At 42.1% G+C, this 13,680-nt stretch overlaps 1 protein-coding gene across 5 annotated transcripts in view; it reads left to right on the top strand.

The window, feature by feature from the left end:
• Nucleotides 1-13,680, top strand: part of CCDC148 (coiled-coil domain containing 148) — a gene marked incomplete at its 3' end in the record, with an annotated part of 216,997 nt that overhangs the window by 91,532 nt on the left and 111,785 nt on the right. For all 5 annotated transcript variants that reach the window (XM_079782912.1, XM_079782908.1, XM_079782910.1 and 2 more), the window contains 2 exons: nucleotides 4,112-4,250; nucleotides 6,923-7,129. In XM_079782912.1, coding sequence (XP_079639038.1) covers nucleotides 4,112-4,250; nucleotides 6,923-7,129 — 346 coding nt within the window. The remainder of the gene's footprint in view (nucleotides 1-4,111; nucleotides 4,251-6,922; nucleotides 7,130-13,680) is intronic.

Raw genomic sequence — 13,680 nt, forward strand, 5'->3', positions numbered from 1 at the left:
CCTGACAGTGTTACACTGGAAGAGGTTCTCTTTAGGCCAGATTTACCATGGCCACTTCCCACTCTGCAGGCAGTCCTCATTTGCTGAGCACTGCACCAGCAAGCTTCAGGAAGCACTAATTACCTTTTTGGCTGGAAAACTCCCTTCACTCTGAGAAAATGTAAAACAACTTTCAGCCAGTTTGTAAACACAATGTTTAGTTTCATAGACTTGTTTTTGTTGATCAAGTACATATCACCCTTATGAATTTTATTTACCACTGTTGGCTGCCCCCCCCCCCGCCCCCCACACACACCCAAATGTATCTTGATGTCATGACACCAGATTCCAGGGAAATGGTTTAAATATGACTACTAAGAAAACTGGTAGCTAACTTAATTGTCAGTCAGTTTTGGATTTTCGGAATGATTCAAATAGGTAGAAATAGGGAGAAAACCAGCCTCAGTCTGGTTGAATTCTCACAGCCCAGTAGTCCTCCTTTTCTACATTATCTGTTTTACCTCATATCCTGGGAAATCATGATGAAATGAGATCAGTGGATTTCAATGTTTGGGGGCAGGAGGTGGTGGGTGGGATTGAGGGGTAAATATCTCATACATCCGTAGGCAGAAATTCCCTGAAGTGTTAGAAGTGCCCAATAAACCTGGAAACTGTAGAACTTTAGTGTGCTATTTTAAAGATAAAAATTACAAAACAACTTAAATTAGAAAATTTGGGTGGACGAAAAGAATAGAAATTGCAGAGACCTGCCAAAGATCTTTTGTCTAAGAATATTTTAAAACTTGCAAAAGCGTAGGATAATTGTAGTCTTTAAATTTTTTTCTTTAAAATGACAGTCATTTTTCCTTAATTCAGAAAGGGGATAAGTGATCAGAATATTCTTTCAATCTGTGTAATTTAGCTCGTTCTTTCATCACATCACCAGCAAAGCAGTTAAATTAAACAAGAACTTCCGAAGGTAAAAAGCTAATCCTCATTATTTTATAAAGCTAAGCTAGTCTGTATAGATTTTTCTGAACAATGGAAAGGTAAAGTTTGGATTAGGAAAGAAAAAATGTCCAGATCTGAATTTAGAAATGCAGATATATTAAATTTGATTTTGTTTTAGAGGGTACGTAAGAAATGACTACTTTGTTATTGTGAAGAGGCTATTGTGTTTGAATTTTACCATCCAGAAGACTCAGTCCTTACACAGTGGTGGGAGTTTTTTCCCTCACAAGCAGCATCCTAATGGAGATGTATGACTGTGCCATTAGTATTGCTGATGGGAATATTTGCCTCAAGATTTAAGCTTGCGGCTGTGGAAACTGCTATGAATACTCTAAAAATAATAATGTTGTGAGTATTTATGTATGATTTCTTTTCAGATGTTTTTTATTCCACATATATTGGAAAATGACTTACAATTTGTGTAATTGTGATAATTGGGAAAAGCTGTTGAGATGAGGTTTCTAAAATCAATAAGAAGAGCAAAATAAATGTGATCATTGTTCATGACATATTTGGTTTTAATGTTATATTATCATTTCAGAAATTTAAGGGGTTTTAATGTTGTCACTAAAATGACACCTAAATAATTCACACGATGTATAAAAATGCAGTGAGCACCACACATTCTACTGCTGCTATATTTATTTATAGCAACGTACACTGCTTAATGTGTGCTTTTATTTGAAAAGCATTTTTATAAATGTTTGCTATTTGCAGTTTCTCTTTGAGAGAAATCTTGTACCGCCATTCAGTATGAGAGACTGTCAACGCAATTAGCTTAGAAGTACTTCCTTTACCAAAGGATTGAAACTATTTTTGAAAATGATGGGTAAGAAAGCTTGTATATTACCTTAGGTCCGGTTCAGTAGAAGCAATGCTGAGACAGAGATTGTAACAAGTGATTTGTTGGGCAATGCTCTCCGGAGAAGGGTAGTAAGGGAAGCAAAATAGAGGAGGGGAAAATGTCTATGCAGAGATCTCTCAGTGGGAATGAGCTGCCTTTTGCTCCCACAGTGAAACTCTGCAGCACAAACGGTATCACATAGTTGGTCCCATCTTGGGGTAAGTAGGCTGGGCTTCTATAGCCCCCCATCAGATAATCAGTCATCAGTTGTGGTTAGTTCTTGTGTAAGAGAGTAGCCTTCTGCATGAAGCAACTCCCAATTGGTTCAGAACAATTCTCCACAGAAGGAAAGTGCATCTGTGAATTATTAGCATCTTGGTAATGGGGATTCTACCTAATCAAGGTGATCTGTCATGGTTTCAAAGCATCCTTTATACAGATGAATGACAATATAAAAGAAAAAAAAATTACTGAACTTAGACTCTGTCACTTCCTCCTCCCCAGCACACATTCCCACAGGCACCCCCCACATTTGTAATCAAATAAAGGTAGAAATTCAAACCGTGTTAAAGTCCCTTTGCTTATGGAAACAGTTTAAAAACACGAATGAGGACATGGACTTTAGGTCTACTCATTATTGTGGCTGTGGTGTAGTAATAGAGAATTCATGTGGCTAACTCTGCTATTAAAATGCATTTATGTTATCATGAATGAAAATGAGTTCCTTGAGAGAGCACCAGAGATATTGCCCTTGAAGACTTGAGGGTGTTTTAAATGCCAAGTACACTCAGGCAAGCTTTTTCTCCAGGCTCAATATCCCTATTTGAAATGCTTTATTTTCAGAAGCCTTTGACTGTCTATACGTGCCCAACCGATTCAGACAGAACAAGACACTCAAGGTGTTCAATGAATGAATTCATCTCAAATTCTTTCTCTGCAACAAATTAGGCCATACAGAAGAACTGTAGAGTATCCTTCCTGGTAGAACATCTGTAACCCTCCCCCTCCTCCCCCAGTTATAGAGCTGTTAGAGATTATCTTCTTTGAGAAATATCTTTTCTTTCTTTCTGCTTACCAGAATAATGAAATGTTTACAGATACTAGGTAAACTCGTGTGAAGACAGTGGAATTCCCATTAGTATCACTGGTTTAAAGAGTTTTTTTATTGTTTTAAATTGTCAAATATTTTTTCAAGGGCAGAGAAGACGTATGAAAATTTTTTTGAATTGTACAGGTATTGGTAAGATGACTTGAAGGGATCCTCTTTACAAATGATTTTTTTAATGTCTGAAATGTAATGTTATTGGTTATCTTTTCGCAAGCAGTGTCTACTCTTACTCCAGAAAGTGAGATGTTGAGAAGGTAAAGTAAAAGATAATTTTAGACTTGCTTTTAAAGTCAAACCTGAAATGAAGTACGTTCCTCAGGCCTTAGTTTCTTGTATCTTATTGTTCATTTAACTGTCTACATTTGTATTTTCCTCCAGTCTAGAAATAGGAACTTTGTTGAATAAGCAAAATTTCTTTTTAATCTGTATCCTATATAATAAAAGCCTAATATGCTAAATGTCTGGTTGTCCATTCAACCAATCAAAGCATAATATATCAAAGCCTTAGCTAATGATATGCTAAGGCCACTCAACCACTCGCTATGTGCACTGATGTGCACTGACCACCAGGAGACAGACGCTCCGACAGGTTAGCTTGCTGCTGGGGTCCAGCTGATCAGGACTGAGTGAGATGGGCCAGACATGCCCTGGAGCCCTCCCATGATCCCTCCATGGCTGGCCAACCTCCCACATCCCTCTCTGGCTCCGATCATGCACCAGTGGGATCCCTCGGCCTGGCCTGCGCTCTCTTGCATTCTGGGCTGAGAGACCCCCCCTTACCCCACGAGTGCACAAATGTCATGCACCGGGCCTCTAGTGTTTAATAATTTATTTCCCAATGTTTTAAAATTTTAATTTACTAGTCATATTTTAAAAATATAGGCAAGATAGAATAAATATTTTAACAATACTATGTCTCATTGTCAAACGTCTTCAAATTATGCCTAGAACTCATGGCAAGACCAAATAAAGGATTGGAAAAACCAATTGTAGTAAAATTTAGAACCTTTTCAATAACAGATATTTAGTTTGGCTAATGTATTAAAAAAAAAAAAAAAGAGGCTTCATTTTAAGTAATCATCCTTACTTGGTAATAGCTTGAATAGTTTGAGTTCCCTCAAACTCCGTGATTGCTTAACAACATGTTGTAATATTTTTGTTGCTTCCAGAAACTTCCAATTAAGTGAAGAAGAACACTGGATGTACCAGGCTGTTTTGGATCAGTATCCTGGAGATCTCTGTGGCAGAAGGACTCTGTATCTGGACATGTTACAACGGCATTTTCCTCACAAATCTAGGCATGCTTTGGTGAGTACTGACAAGTTTTCATGGTCCATAACTGTTAAGTAAAAAATATATATTAAATGGTGCTCCAAAATTTAGTTATTCCTACAGTCTAGAAAATAATAGTGTTCTAGGTTGAAGTCTCCTTTCAAGTCTGTGTGGCCCATAAGAAGGTGGATTACCCCCTGGCAACATTTGCTCTTCTGTGCTCACTTGCCCCAGAGATCGTTGCTGTGCCTCCCTGGTTGCTCTGCTAGTATTGGACTTCCAGGTGTGTATACAGTGACCTGCCCGCCATCAGAGGTTATTTCACCTTTGGGTCTTGCTGGAAAGTGGAATGCCTGCTCCTGCTCCATGGCCCACAGAGCTGCCACACCTCAGTCCTTCTAGTCATGGGGAAGTCAACACTCACCTTGTGGGCTGGTTCTTATCTATACCGTCCCCACCATCGTAACTCTGTTTGATCCCTCTACATGGCTCTGACACACAAATGCCTCAAATTCATAGCCATGCCTGAAATTTCCCTGAGAAGGGCCTGGAAATTATTGTTTCATTTTTCTAGTTAACAAGACAAGAACACAAAAGTTAGCTTGTTACCAATTAATTTAATAAAACTCATCTTAAAATACTAGTATATCTATATCTATATCTATATATGTATATATATATATAAAATAGAAAAATATGCTAATTAACCGGGACGCCATAATGGGTCGACCAGACAGGAGGAGGTTGCGTGCGCAGCTTCGGGAGCGAGTTCGGGAGCGAGGCAGCAGGGGCCTCCACGCACTTGTGCTGGGGAGGGCCTGATCAGCAGTGGCTGTGGCTGCTTCAAGGGTCGGAGAGGGAGGCAGGGTCGGCCGGCAACTCAAGGTGGGTGGCGCCGCGCAATTTCAAATCATGTGCTGGGCTCCTAGTATGTAAATAAGCATGCATAGACTCTTAACTTTTAAATGGGCCAGCCTATAAAATATTATCACATAATCTGCATTTTTATAAGTGTTTTAAATTACACAAATAAGAACAATACTAACATGTATATAGAGTTTACCTTATGTCAGGCATGTGCATAGTAAACTCCTGTAGCACACATAACAGTTGATGAGGGAAGTACCATTGTTATACTTATTTTACAGATGAAGAAATTGAAGCAAAGGCCACACAGCTGTATGATCATCATCTATCCTCTCCCCCACCCTCCCATAATTATTTGTTTTAATTTTGAGCTATAAATAGCAGATACCTGTTATATAAAAAAAACATGTTAGCCCTGGCCTGTGTGGCTCAGTTGGTTGGAGCATTGTCCTGTACATCGAAAGTTCACAGGTTTGATTCCCAGTCATGGCACATACCTAGGTTGTGGGTTCAGTCCCAGTTGGAGTGTGTATGAGAAGCAAATGGTTGATATCTCTCTCTCTCTCTCTCTCTCTCTCTCTTTCTCTCTGAAAAAAGACACACAACACACCACATTAAAAAAACATGTTATATAATAAATAATTCACTCTAGAATTTTTAAAAAGTCTTAATTTATTAAATTAGATCTTTCTTTTTATCCCCTGTCAAATCTAGTTGCTCCTGTGACCAGCTGTCATTTTTATCTTTGTAGACTTTTTATATTTGCCTACTATTTACATAATAAAGATTTTTACATATACTTCTTGCAGTGGGCTGATTAGTATGCATTTCTGCATGGTCCATGCTTCCTTTCTTAATGTTTGACAGGTTTTAAGTGTATTTTTGGCTTTGGGGAACAAAGCTAAAAAGTTTACAGAACAGATTTGAGCAGTGGATGTTTGGTGTAAGTGAAGCCAGAGCCTGTTTCATCATGTGCCTGATTAAACAAACCTGTATTATTCTTTTAGGTGGGACCAACCTTTCCCTGCTTGCGACCTTCTTTTTTCACACCATTTAGAGGTTCAATAATGTGTCAAATTCAGAAACATGGTCGATACAGTACTGGCAAAATAAAGAATTATTTAGGTCAGTGACTCTCAACTTCAGGAGACACATTTATATAATGAGCATTTCAGAATCACCTACAGAGATTTTTCCAACCACTCAGGCTCTCTCTATTCCTGTTCCTCCCCTCAAGGCTGAGATCTCCTCTGCTTGGGATTCATGGGCAACAGGAACTTCTGGTGCTGATGTGAGAATGCCATGTCCCTCAGGAGCGTGGGATGGGAAGGGCTAATGTCATTTCTAGAATTACTTCAACTTAACATCTGAATGTTTCCATTATCAAGGACAAATTGAGTTTTCAGGATTATTGTAACAACTTTTTAATGTTTATTAGCACATGTCAAACTGCTGAAGCACTTAAACGAATTGTTAAAATACCAGAACTAATTTAAAGATGGAGTATTTTTGAAATTATATGTAGGGGAAATAATGCTTTCTGCTCATAGATTCATTGCCATGTAGAAGTGGAATTTATTATAGGGCCGCCTGTGTCTGACTCCATCCTGTATGAGGAAACTATGGATTTATAGTCCCCAGTCACCAGTTAACCACAGGCTCAGAACTCTGAGACAGGAACCAAGTCCTGGGTACTGTATGAACTATTAAGATGTTTGTCCCCAGTAAATATCAGTTGTTATAATTCATTTAATTCATTTTCATAACAATGACATAAGGCATAATCTTACTTTCATTATTAGTGTAATGAGTGTACTAATATCCATCTGTTTTCTTTTCAGGTCGAACATGAGAAATGTTGTGACCAATATCACTTTGCAAGGGAGCAGCGAAGGGTCCTGATATCAAACTGGAATAAGAATAGGAGAGATTTTATACAGAAGGCTGTGCTGACACTTGCCGAGGCCTGTGCGGCTCATGCAATGGAGAGCACGTTGGCTAAGGACAGGAGAAAGCAGCTGGATTTGTGTGCTGACCTGAAAGCCAAGGTGAGGTGCTTTGCACAAGGTATTTCAGTGTTTTCATGGGTATTCATTTAAGAATCCACTTTTCCCTCTTGTTCAAATTCTAACTAAAGTTCACTTTCCTTAAAAAGCCTATTTTGAATAAAATTGTTAGTTCAAACCATCAACAATCAAGAATTTCATATGGTTCGAGCTGAAGTTCCTATAACAGGAGCTTAATATGGAAGTCCTGATTGGGAGATGATAGCCAACGCCAAACCATACACGCTGCACGCCAGAGTGAGGTGCTGGGTGAAAACGCAGAGTGTAATTGTAAAGTTACCGTCTGATGCTGGCTCAAAGATTCGTGAACCTCTCATTCACATTTAAAAAAGGGTCAAGTTATGGAGAGGAAAGAGAGTCTGTGAAGAGATGCTTTTGGAGAGCTTGATGGGCTGTGTGTGAGTCCTCAATAAAGTGAGAGGGTGAGGAGATGGGGTTTCTTTCCTCCTCAGACCCAGTGAGGTGCCTCCAGGACGGCTCGGGGACTTTAGTGGGCCACCCCTGTAGCTGGAGGCTTGAGGACTGGTGTCTGATGTTCACGGGGAAATACAGAGGAGCTGCCTCAGTGGCTCCTCTGATTTTAATTTTTCCTATCCACGAGCACAGTATATGCTTCTATTTATTTGTCTTTTTTATCTTTTCTTTTTGCAGTATCTTATAATTTTCTGAGTACAGGCCTTTTACATCCTTGGTTAAATTTATTCCTAGGTATCTTATTATTTTTGAAGCAATTGTGAATGGGATTGTTCTTTTAGTTTTCCTTGATGGTAGTTCATTTTTGGTGTATAAAAATGCAAACAACTTCTGAATATTTATTTTGAATGTTGCTACTTTACTGAGTTCATTTATCAGTTCTAGACGTTTTTGGTGGAATCTTTAGGGTTCTCTATGTAGAGTATCATATCATCTGCGAATAATGACATCTGCGAATAATAAGTTTTACTTATTTCCAACGTGGATGCCTTTCATTGTTTCTTCTTGTCTGATTGCTGTGGCTAGGACTTCTAGTACTATCCTACCTAATAAAAGAGTAATTTGCAAATTAACCACCACTCCGCTACACTCACAAGCCACGCCCACCAGCCAATCAGAGCGAGTATGCAAATAAACCCAACCAAGATGGCTATAACCACAGAGAGCAGGAGGGAGGCTTGGGTTTCCCAGGCAATGGAGGAAGCCAAGCTTTCCGCTTGCCCTTGCCAGCCTAAGCCTCCACTCAAGGCTACAAAGTTTCAATTATAAAAGGTAAACAAATCCAAACAGAAATGGCGGCAGCCACGGAGCTGGAAAGAGCGGGAGGCTAGGGTTGCCCCTGGCAATGGAAGAAGCAAAACTTTCTGCACACCCTGGCTGGCCCAGGCCTCCACTCCAGGCTACAAAGTTTCAATTATAGAAGATACATCAATTCCAACAGAAATGGCTGCTGGCCACGGAGCGAGCAGGAGGCTTGGCTCTGCTCCAGGCTACAAAGTTTCAATTGTAGAAGGAAAATAAATTCCAGATACCAGGGCCTCTGCTTGGGTCGCCAGGGGGAGTGGCTGGCCTGCAAACCACCACAGGCCCCTCGCTCAGGCCGCCCCATGCCCCAAGGGAACCCCCACCCTGATCCGGGACACCCTTCAGGGCAAACCAGCTGGCCCCCACCCATGCACCAGGCCTCTATCCTATCTAATAAAAGAGTAATATGCAGATTGACCATCACTCCAACACACAATATGGCTGCCCCCATGTGGTCAAAGATCCTGCCCCTATGTGGACACAAGATGGCCACCACAAGATGGCTAGCAGGAGAGGGCAGTTGGGAGGCACCAGGCCTTCAAGGGAGGGCAGTTGAGAGGGACCAGGCCTGTAAGGGAGGGCAGTTGGAGGCGATCAACCCTGCAGGGGCGGGCAGTTAGGGGTGACCAGGTCGGCAGAGGAGGGAAGTTGGGGGCAAACAGGCTGGCAGGGGAGCAGTTAGACATTAATCAGGCTGGCATGGGAGTGGTTAGGGGATGATCAGGCTGGCAGGCAGAAGCGGTTAGGGGCAATCAGGAAGGCAGGCAGGCGAGCAGTTGGGAGTCAGCAGTCCTGGATTGTGAGAGGGATGTCCGACTGCCCGTGGGATTGGGCCTATATGGGCAGTCGGACATCCCTCGAGGGGTCCCAGATTGGAGAGGGTGCAGGCTGGGCTGAGGGGACACCCTCCCGCCCCCATGCATGAATTTCGTGCACCGGGCCTCTAGTGTTGAATAAGAGTGGTGAAAATGGACATCCCTGCCTTATTCCAGATCTTAAGGGAAACACTTTTAGATTTTCCCCATTGAGTATGATGTTGTTTATGGGTTTGTTATATATGGCCTTTATTATGTTGAGGTATGTTCCCTCAATTCCCAGTTTGCTGAGAGTTTTTATCATAAATGGGTGCTGGATTTTGTTAATAGCTTTCTGTGCATTTATTGATATGATCATATGATTTTTATCCTTCATTTTGTTTATGAATCACGTTGATTGATATGTCGATATTGTAGCAATCTTCATCCCAGACATTAATGCCCACTTGATCATGGTGGGTGATCTTTTTAAAGTATTACTGACTTTGGTCTGCTAATATCTTGTTGAGAATTTTGGCGTCTATGTTTATTAGGGATATTGTCCTATAATTTTCTTTCTTTATAGTATCTTTATCTGGTTTTGAAGTTAGGATTATGCTATCTTTGTAAAATGAGCTTGTGAGTCTTCCCTCCTCTTGAATTTTTTTGACTAGTTTGAGAAGGACAGGTCTAAGTCTTCCTTGAATATTTGGTAAAATTCATCTGTGGAGCCATTTGGTCCAGGACTTTTGTTTGTTGGGAGTTTTTTGATTACTGCTTCAATTTTGTTAGTTATAATCAGTCTGTTCAGATATTCTGTTTCTTCTTGATTCAGTTTTGGAAGATGGTATGTTTCTGTAAATTTATCCATTTCTTCCAGTTTGTCCAATTTGTTGGCATGTGGTGTCAGTCTGTTTTATTTCTGATTTTATTTATTTGGGTTCTCTTGCACTCAGTTTTATTGAATAAATACTTGGGAGTGGAATTGCTGGATTATAAGACCCAGGTGTGTTTAGCTTTAGTAAATGCTGCCAAATAGATTTTCAAAGGGTGGTTATAGAAATTTGCAACCACTTTCACCTACATTGGTATTGCCAATCTTTAACTTTAGCTTATCTGGTGGAGGTGTAGGAGTACCTTATTATGGTTTCCATTTGCCTTTAGGATAAAGATATTGAACAGCTTTTCATATGTATTTTGGCCATTTGGATATCCTCTTTTGTAAAATGCCACTCAAGTCTTTTGCTTATTTTTATTCTATTGGGTTGTCTTTTTTTTTTTTCTTATTCATTTGTATGTTCTCTATATTTTCTGTTTGCAAGTTATATTTCTTTTAAAAAATATATTTTATTGATTTTTTACAGAGAGGAAGGGAGAGGGAGAGAGAGTTAGAAATATCAATGAGAGAGAAACATCGATCAGCTGCCTCCTGCACACCCCCTACTGGGGATGTGCCCACAACCAAGGTACATGCCCTTGACCGGAATTAAACCTGGGACCCTTGAGTCCACAGGCCAACGCTCTATCCACTGAGCCAAACCGGTTAGGGCATTGTATTCCTTTTTATTTTCTCCCAATCTGTGACTTGTCTCTTCACTCTCTTAATTGTGACTTATGATGAACAGAACTTCTTAATTTAAATAAAATTCTGTTTTCTTTTTATTTTTTAAATGTGTTTAAAATATGTTTTATACAGTATAGCTACCCCTTTAAGTGTACTGTTCTATGAGTTTTGACAAATGCATGACATCACCACAATCAAGATATAGAAATGACCCATCACCCTTCAAAAATTCTTCATGCTCCTTTGTAGTTAGCCCTGCATCTACCTCCAGCCTTTGGCAAGGAATCTCTGCCCATATAGTTTTTCCTATTCTAGAATCCTATATAATAAAAGGCTAATATGTAAATTGTTCGAACGTCAGAACAACCGGTTGCTATGACACACACTGACCACCAGGGGGCAGATGCTTAACACAGGAACTGCCCCCTGGTGGTCAGTGCACTCCCAAAGGGGGAGTGCTGCTCAGCCAGAAGTCAGGCTCACAGGAGCGCAGCAGCGGTTGTGGGAGCCTCTCCTGCCTCTGCGGCAGTGCTAAGGATGTCCAACTGACGGCTTAGTCGGACATCCCTGGAGGGCTCCCAGAGGGTGCAGGCTGGGCTGAGGGACCCTCCCCTCCCCACCAGTGCACGATTTTCATGCACTGGGCCTCTAGAGTCATATAAACGTAACCATACGGTATGTGGCCTTTTGAGTCTGGCTTTTTTCACTTAGCATAATGCATTTGCAATCTAACCATGTTATTATATATATTAACTAGCAGCCCGTTTGCACGAAGATTCGTGCAATAGACCTTCATTCACCTGGCTGCCTGCACCAGTTTTCTGCCGGCACCAGGGACCCAGGCCTTGGCTGTGGACACCGCCTTCTGCCTTTTTCAGGGTTGGGGCTTGGCCCCGGGCGGTGGCCTTGGGCTCCGCTGCACCCAGCCTCCCTGCTAAGGATCGCAGGAGCCGACCCCCAGTGGTTTCCTGCGATCCGTGCAGGCTCCCCGCTGGTGCCCAAGGCCTGGAAAGCCTCCGCCCGAGGCTTTCCCGGCCTTGGGCTCGGCCGAACCCCAGCGTCCCTGCAACGGTTTCCTGGTGGGCGTGGCTGGTGGGCGTGGCTTGTGGGTGTAGCGAAGGTACGGTCAATTTGCATATTACTCTATTATTAGGTAGGATAGTTCTTTTAAAATTCTGAGTAGTATTCCATGGTATGCTTTATCATCATTTATCCATTCACCATTGTTTCCAGTTTGGGGCAACTTGTGTCACTTTGTTTATAGCCGGTGCCTGAGGGAGAGACTTGCCACTCTTGTTCCTTCTCCTGCAGTAGATTCTCAGTAGACACTTGCCAGTCTGGTAGGGGAAGAGGCATTCTGCTCTCCTGGTTCAGCCTCAGTCTGTCAGACAGGACCTATGTCCCTGGGCTAGAACCTACTCTGTAATCCTGCCCTCCTCCCCACGGCAAACAAACCCTGCCTGGTGTCTTGGTGGTACCTGTGTGGGAGAGAGCTTCCTGCCCCTCCCCCAGGGGAGGAGGGTTTCTTTGTTCCCCTTCCCCAGGTGTAATGAGTCCACCCTGGGCCCTGCTGGGTTTGCTGCTCTTCATCTCTCCCCACCCCTGGGGGCTTTTGTTCCTCCCTCACAGACTGACACCACCTTAGGATGCTTCCTCTGCTCCCCTGTTCGGACCCTGATGTTCTTATGAGCATTCTGTGAGGTTTGTGGAGAAAAATCTGTAAGGGGTTATAAATTCCCCTTGTGTCTGTAGCTTCCATGGGTTCTTCTATACAGCAGCAAATTAGTAAACATTAACTACAAATTTGTTGGTGGCGAAATGTCACCAGATGTTAGACTGCTGGAGTCAGACTGGACCTTGGTTTAGCAACTTCGGTACTGGCTAGGAAAGAATTCAGATTCAAGACTCAAACTATAAGAGAGTCACAGAGGTAGAAGAAGTGAGTGGTAGAAGAAATGGGGTCAGAAAACAAGTTGCAGAGGCAAAAGAAGGGCCCTTGGAGCTTAGGAAAGAGGAAGGTAAAGGTTATGGGAGCGGGGGAGGGAGGTAGGGAGGAAAGGAAAAGGGGAAAAGCACAGGTATGTTCCTGGGGCTGGGGGGAGAGAGAGCAGACTGGGTCCCTCCATCCTAATGGCTTTTAAGGGTGAAGATTTTAGGGGAGGGCTCAGGGGAGGATCCCAATAGAATATTCATCAGCTTTCCACTGGTGTCCTTTCAGGGTCGTGGGCTTTACTGATTGGTTGGTGCCCGGGTAGGGGTCATTAGTTAATGTAGCTGGTCCTGAGGTCAGCTCTGGCCTCGCTTGTCTGGTTTTGGTGCTTTTCTGGGCCTGGAGCTGAAACACAACCTAGGCCTAGATGTATTTGATGTGGGTCAGATCCCCATTGTCCTGGGGGCTTAATGCCTAAGGGCTATTCTTCAGCCTCCTTATTTGTTCCCCCTCTAAGAGCATGGCCAGCAATAAGAAAATTCAGGGGGTCTGAATCTCATGACCACCAATATGCTAGGGCGAGGTCCTCATTTTTCCAGTTTTGTTCATTACAGGCACCCAGGGCTTTCTACCCTGGTAATCTTCTGTACCTGGCCCATCAGCCTTGTTCTACGCATGTCTGTCTAACTGCCTACCACAGAGTCATTACAGAGCGTTAGCTGCAGTCTTCCTCCTCACTTCTCTGGTGGCTTGTCTTTCTCAGGTGCTCTGCCTCAGGTAAGCTGGTTCTCACATTGCCTCTCTTCTTGGAGCCATCTCTTTTTCTTTAAATATCATGCTACTTTATTGCCCTGTGACCTCTACACTCTGGTGGGTTCAAAAAAAGTTCTGATGTTATAGGTTATTTCACTTTTAAAAAATATATATATTTTATTGATTTTTTACAGAGAGTAAGGGAGAGGGATAG

Source organism: Cnephaeus nilssonii (assembly GCF_951640355.1).
Source record: "Cnephaeus nilssonii genome assembly, chromosome: 10".
In the NCBI taxonomy this organism is placed as follows: Eukaryota; Metazoa; Chordata; class Mammalia; order Chiroptera; family Vespertilionidae; genus Cnephaeus; species Cnephaeus nilssonii.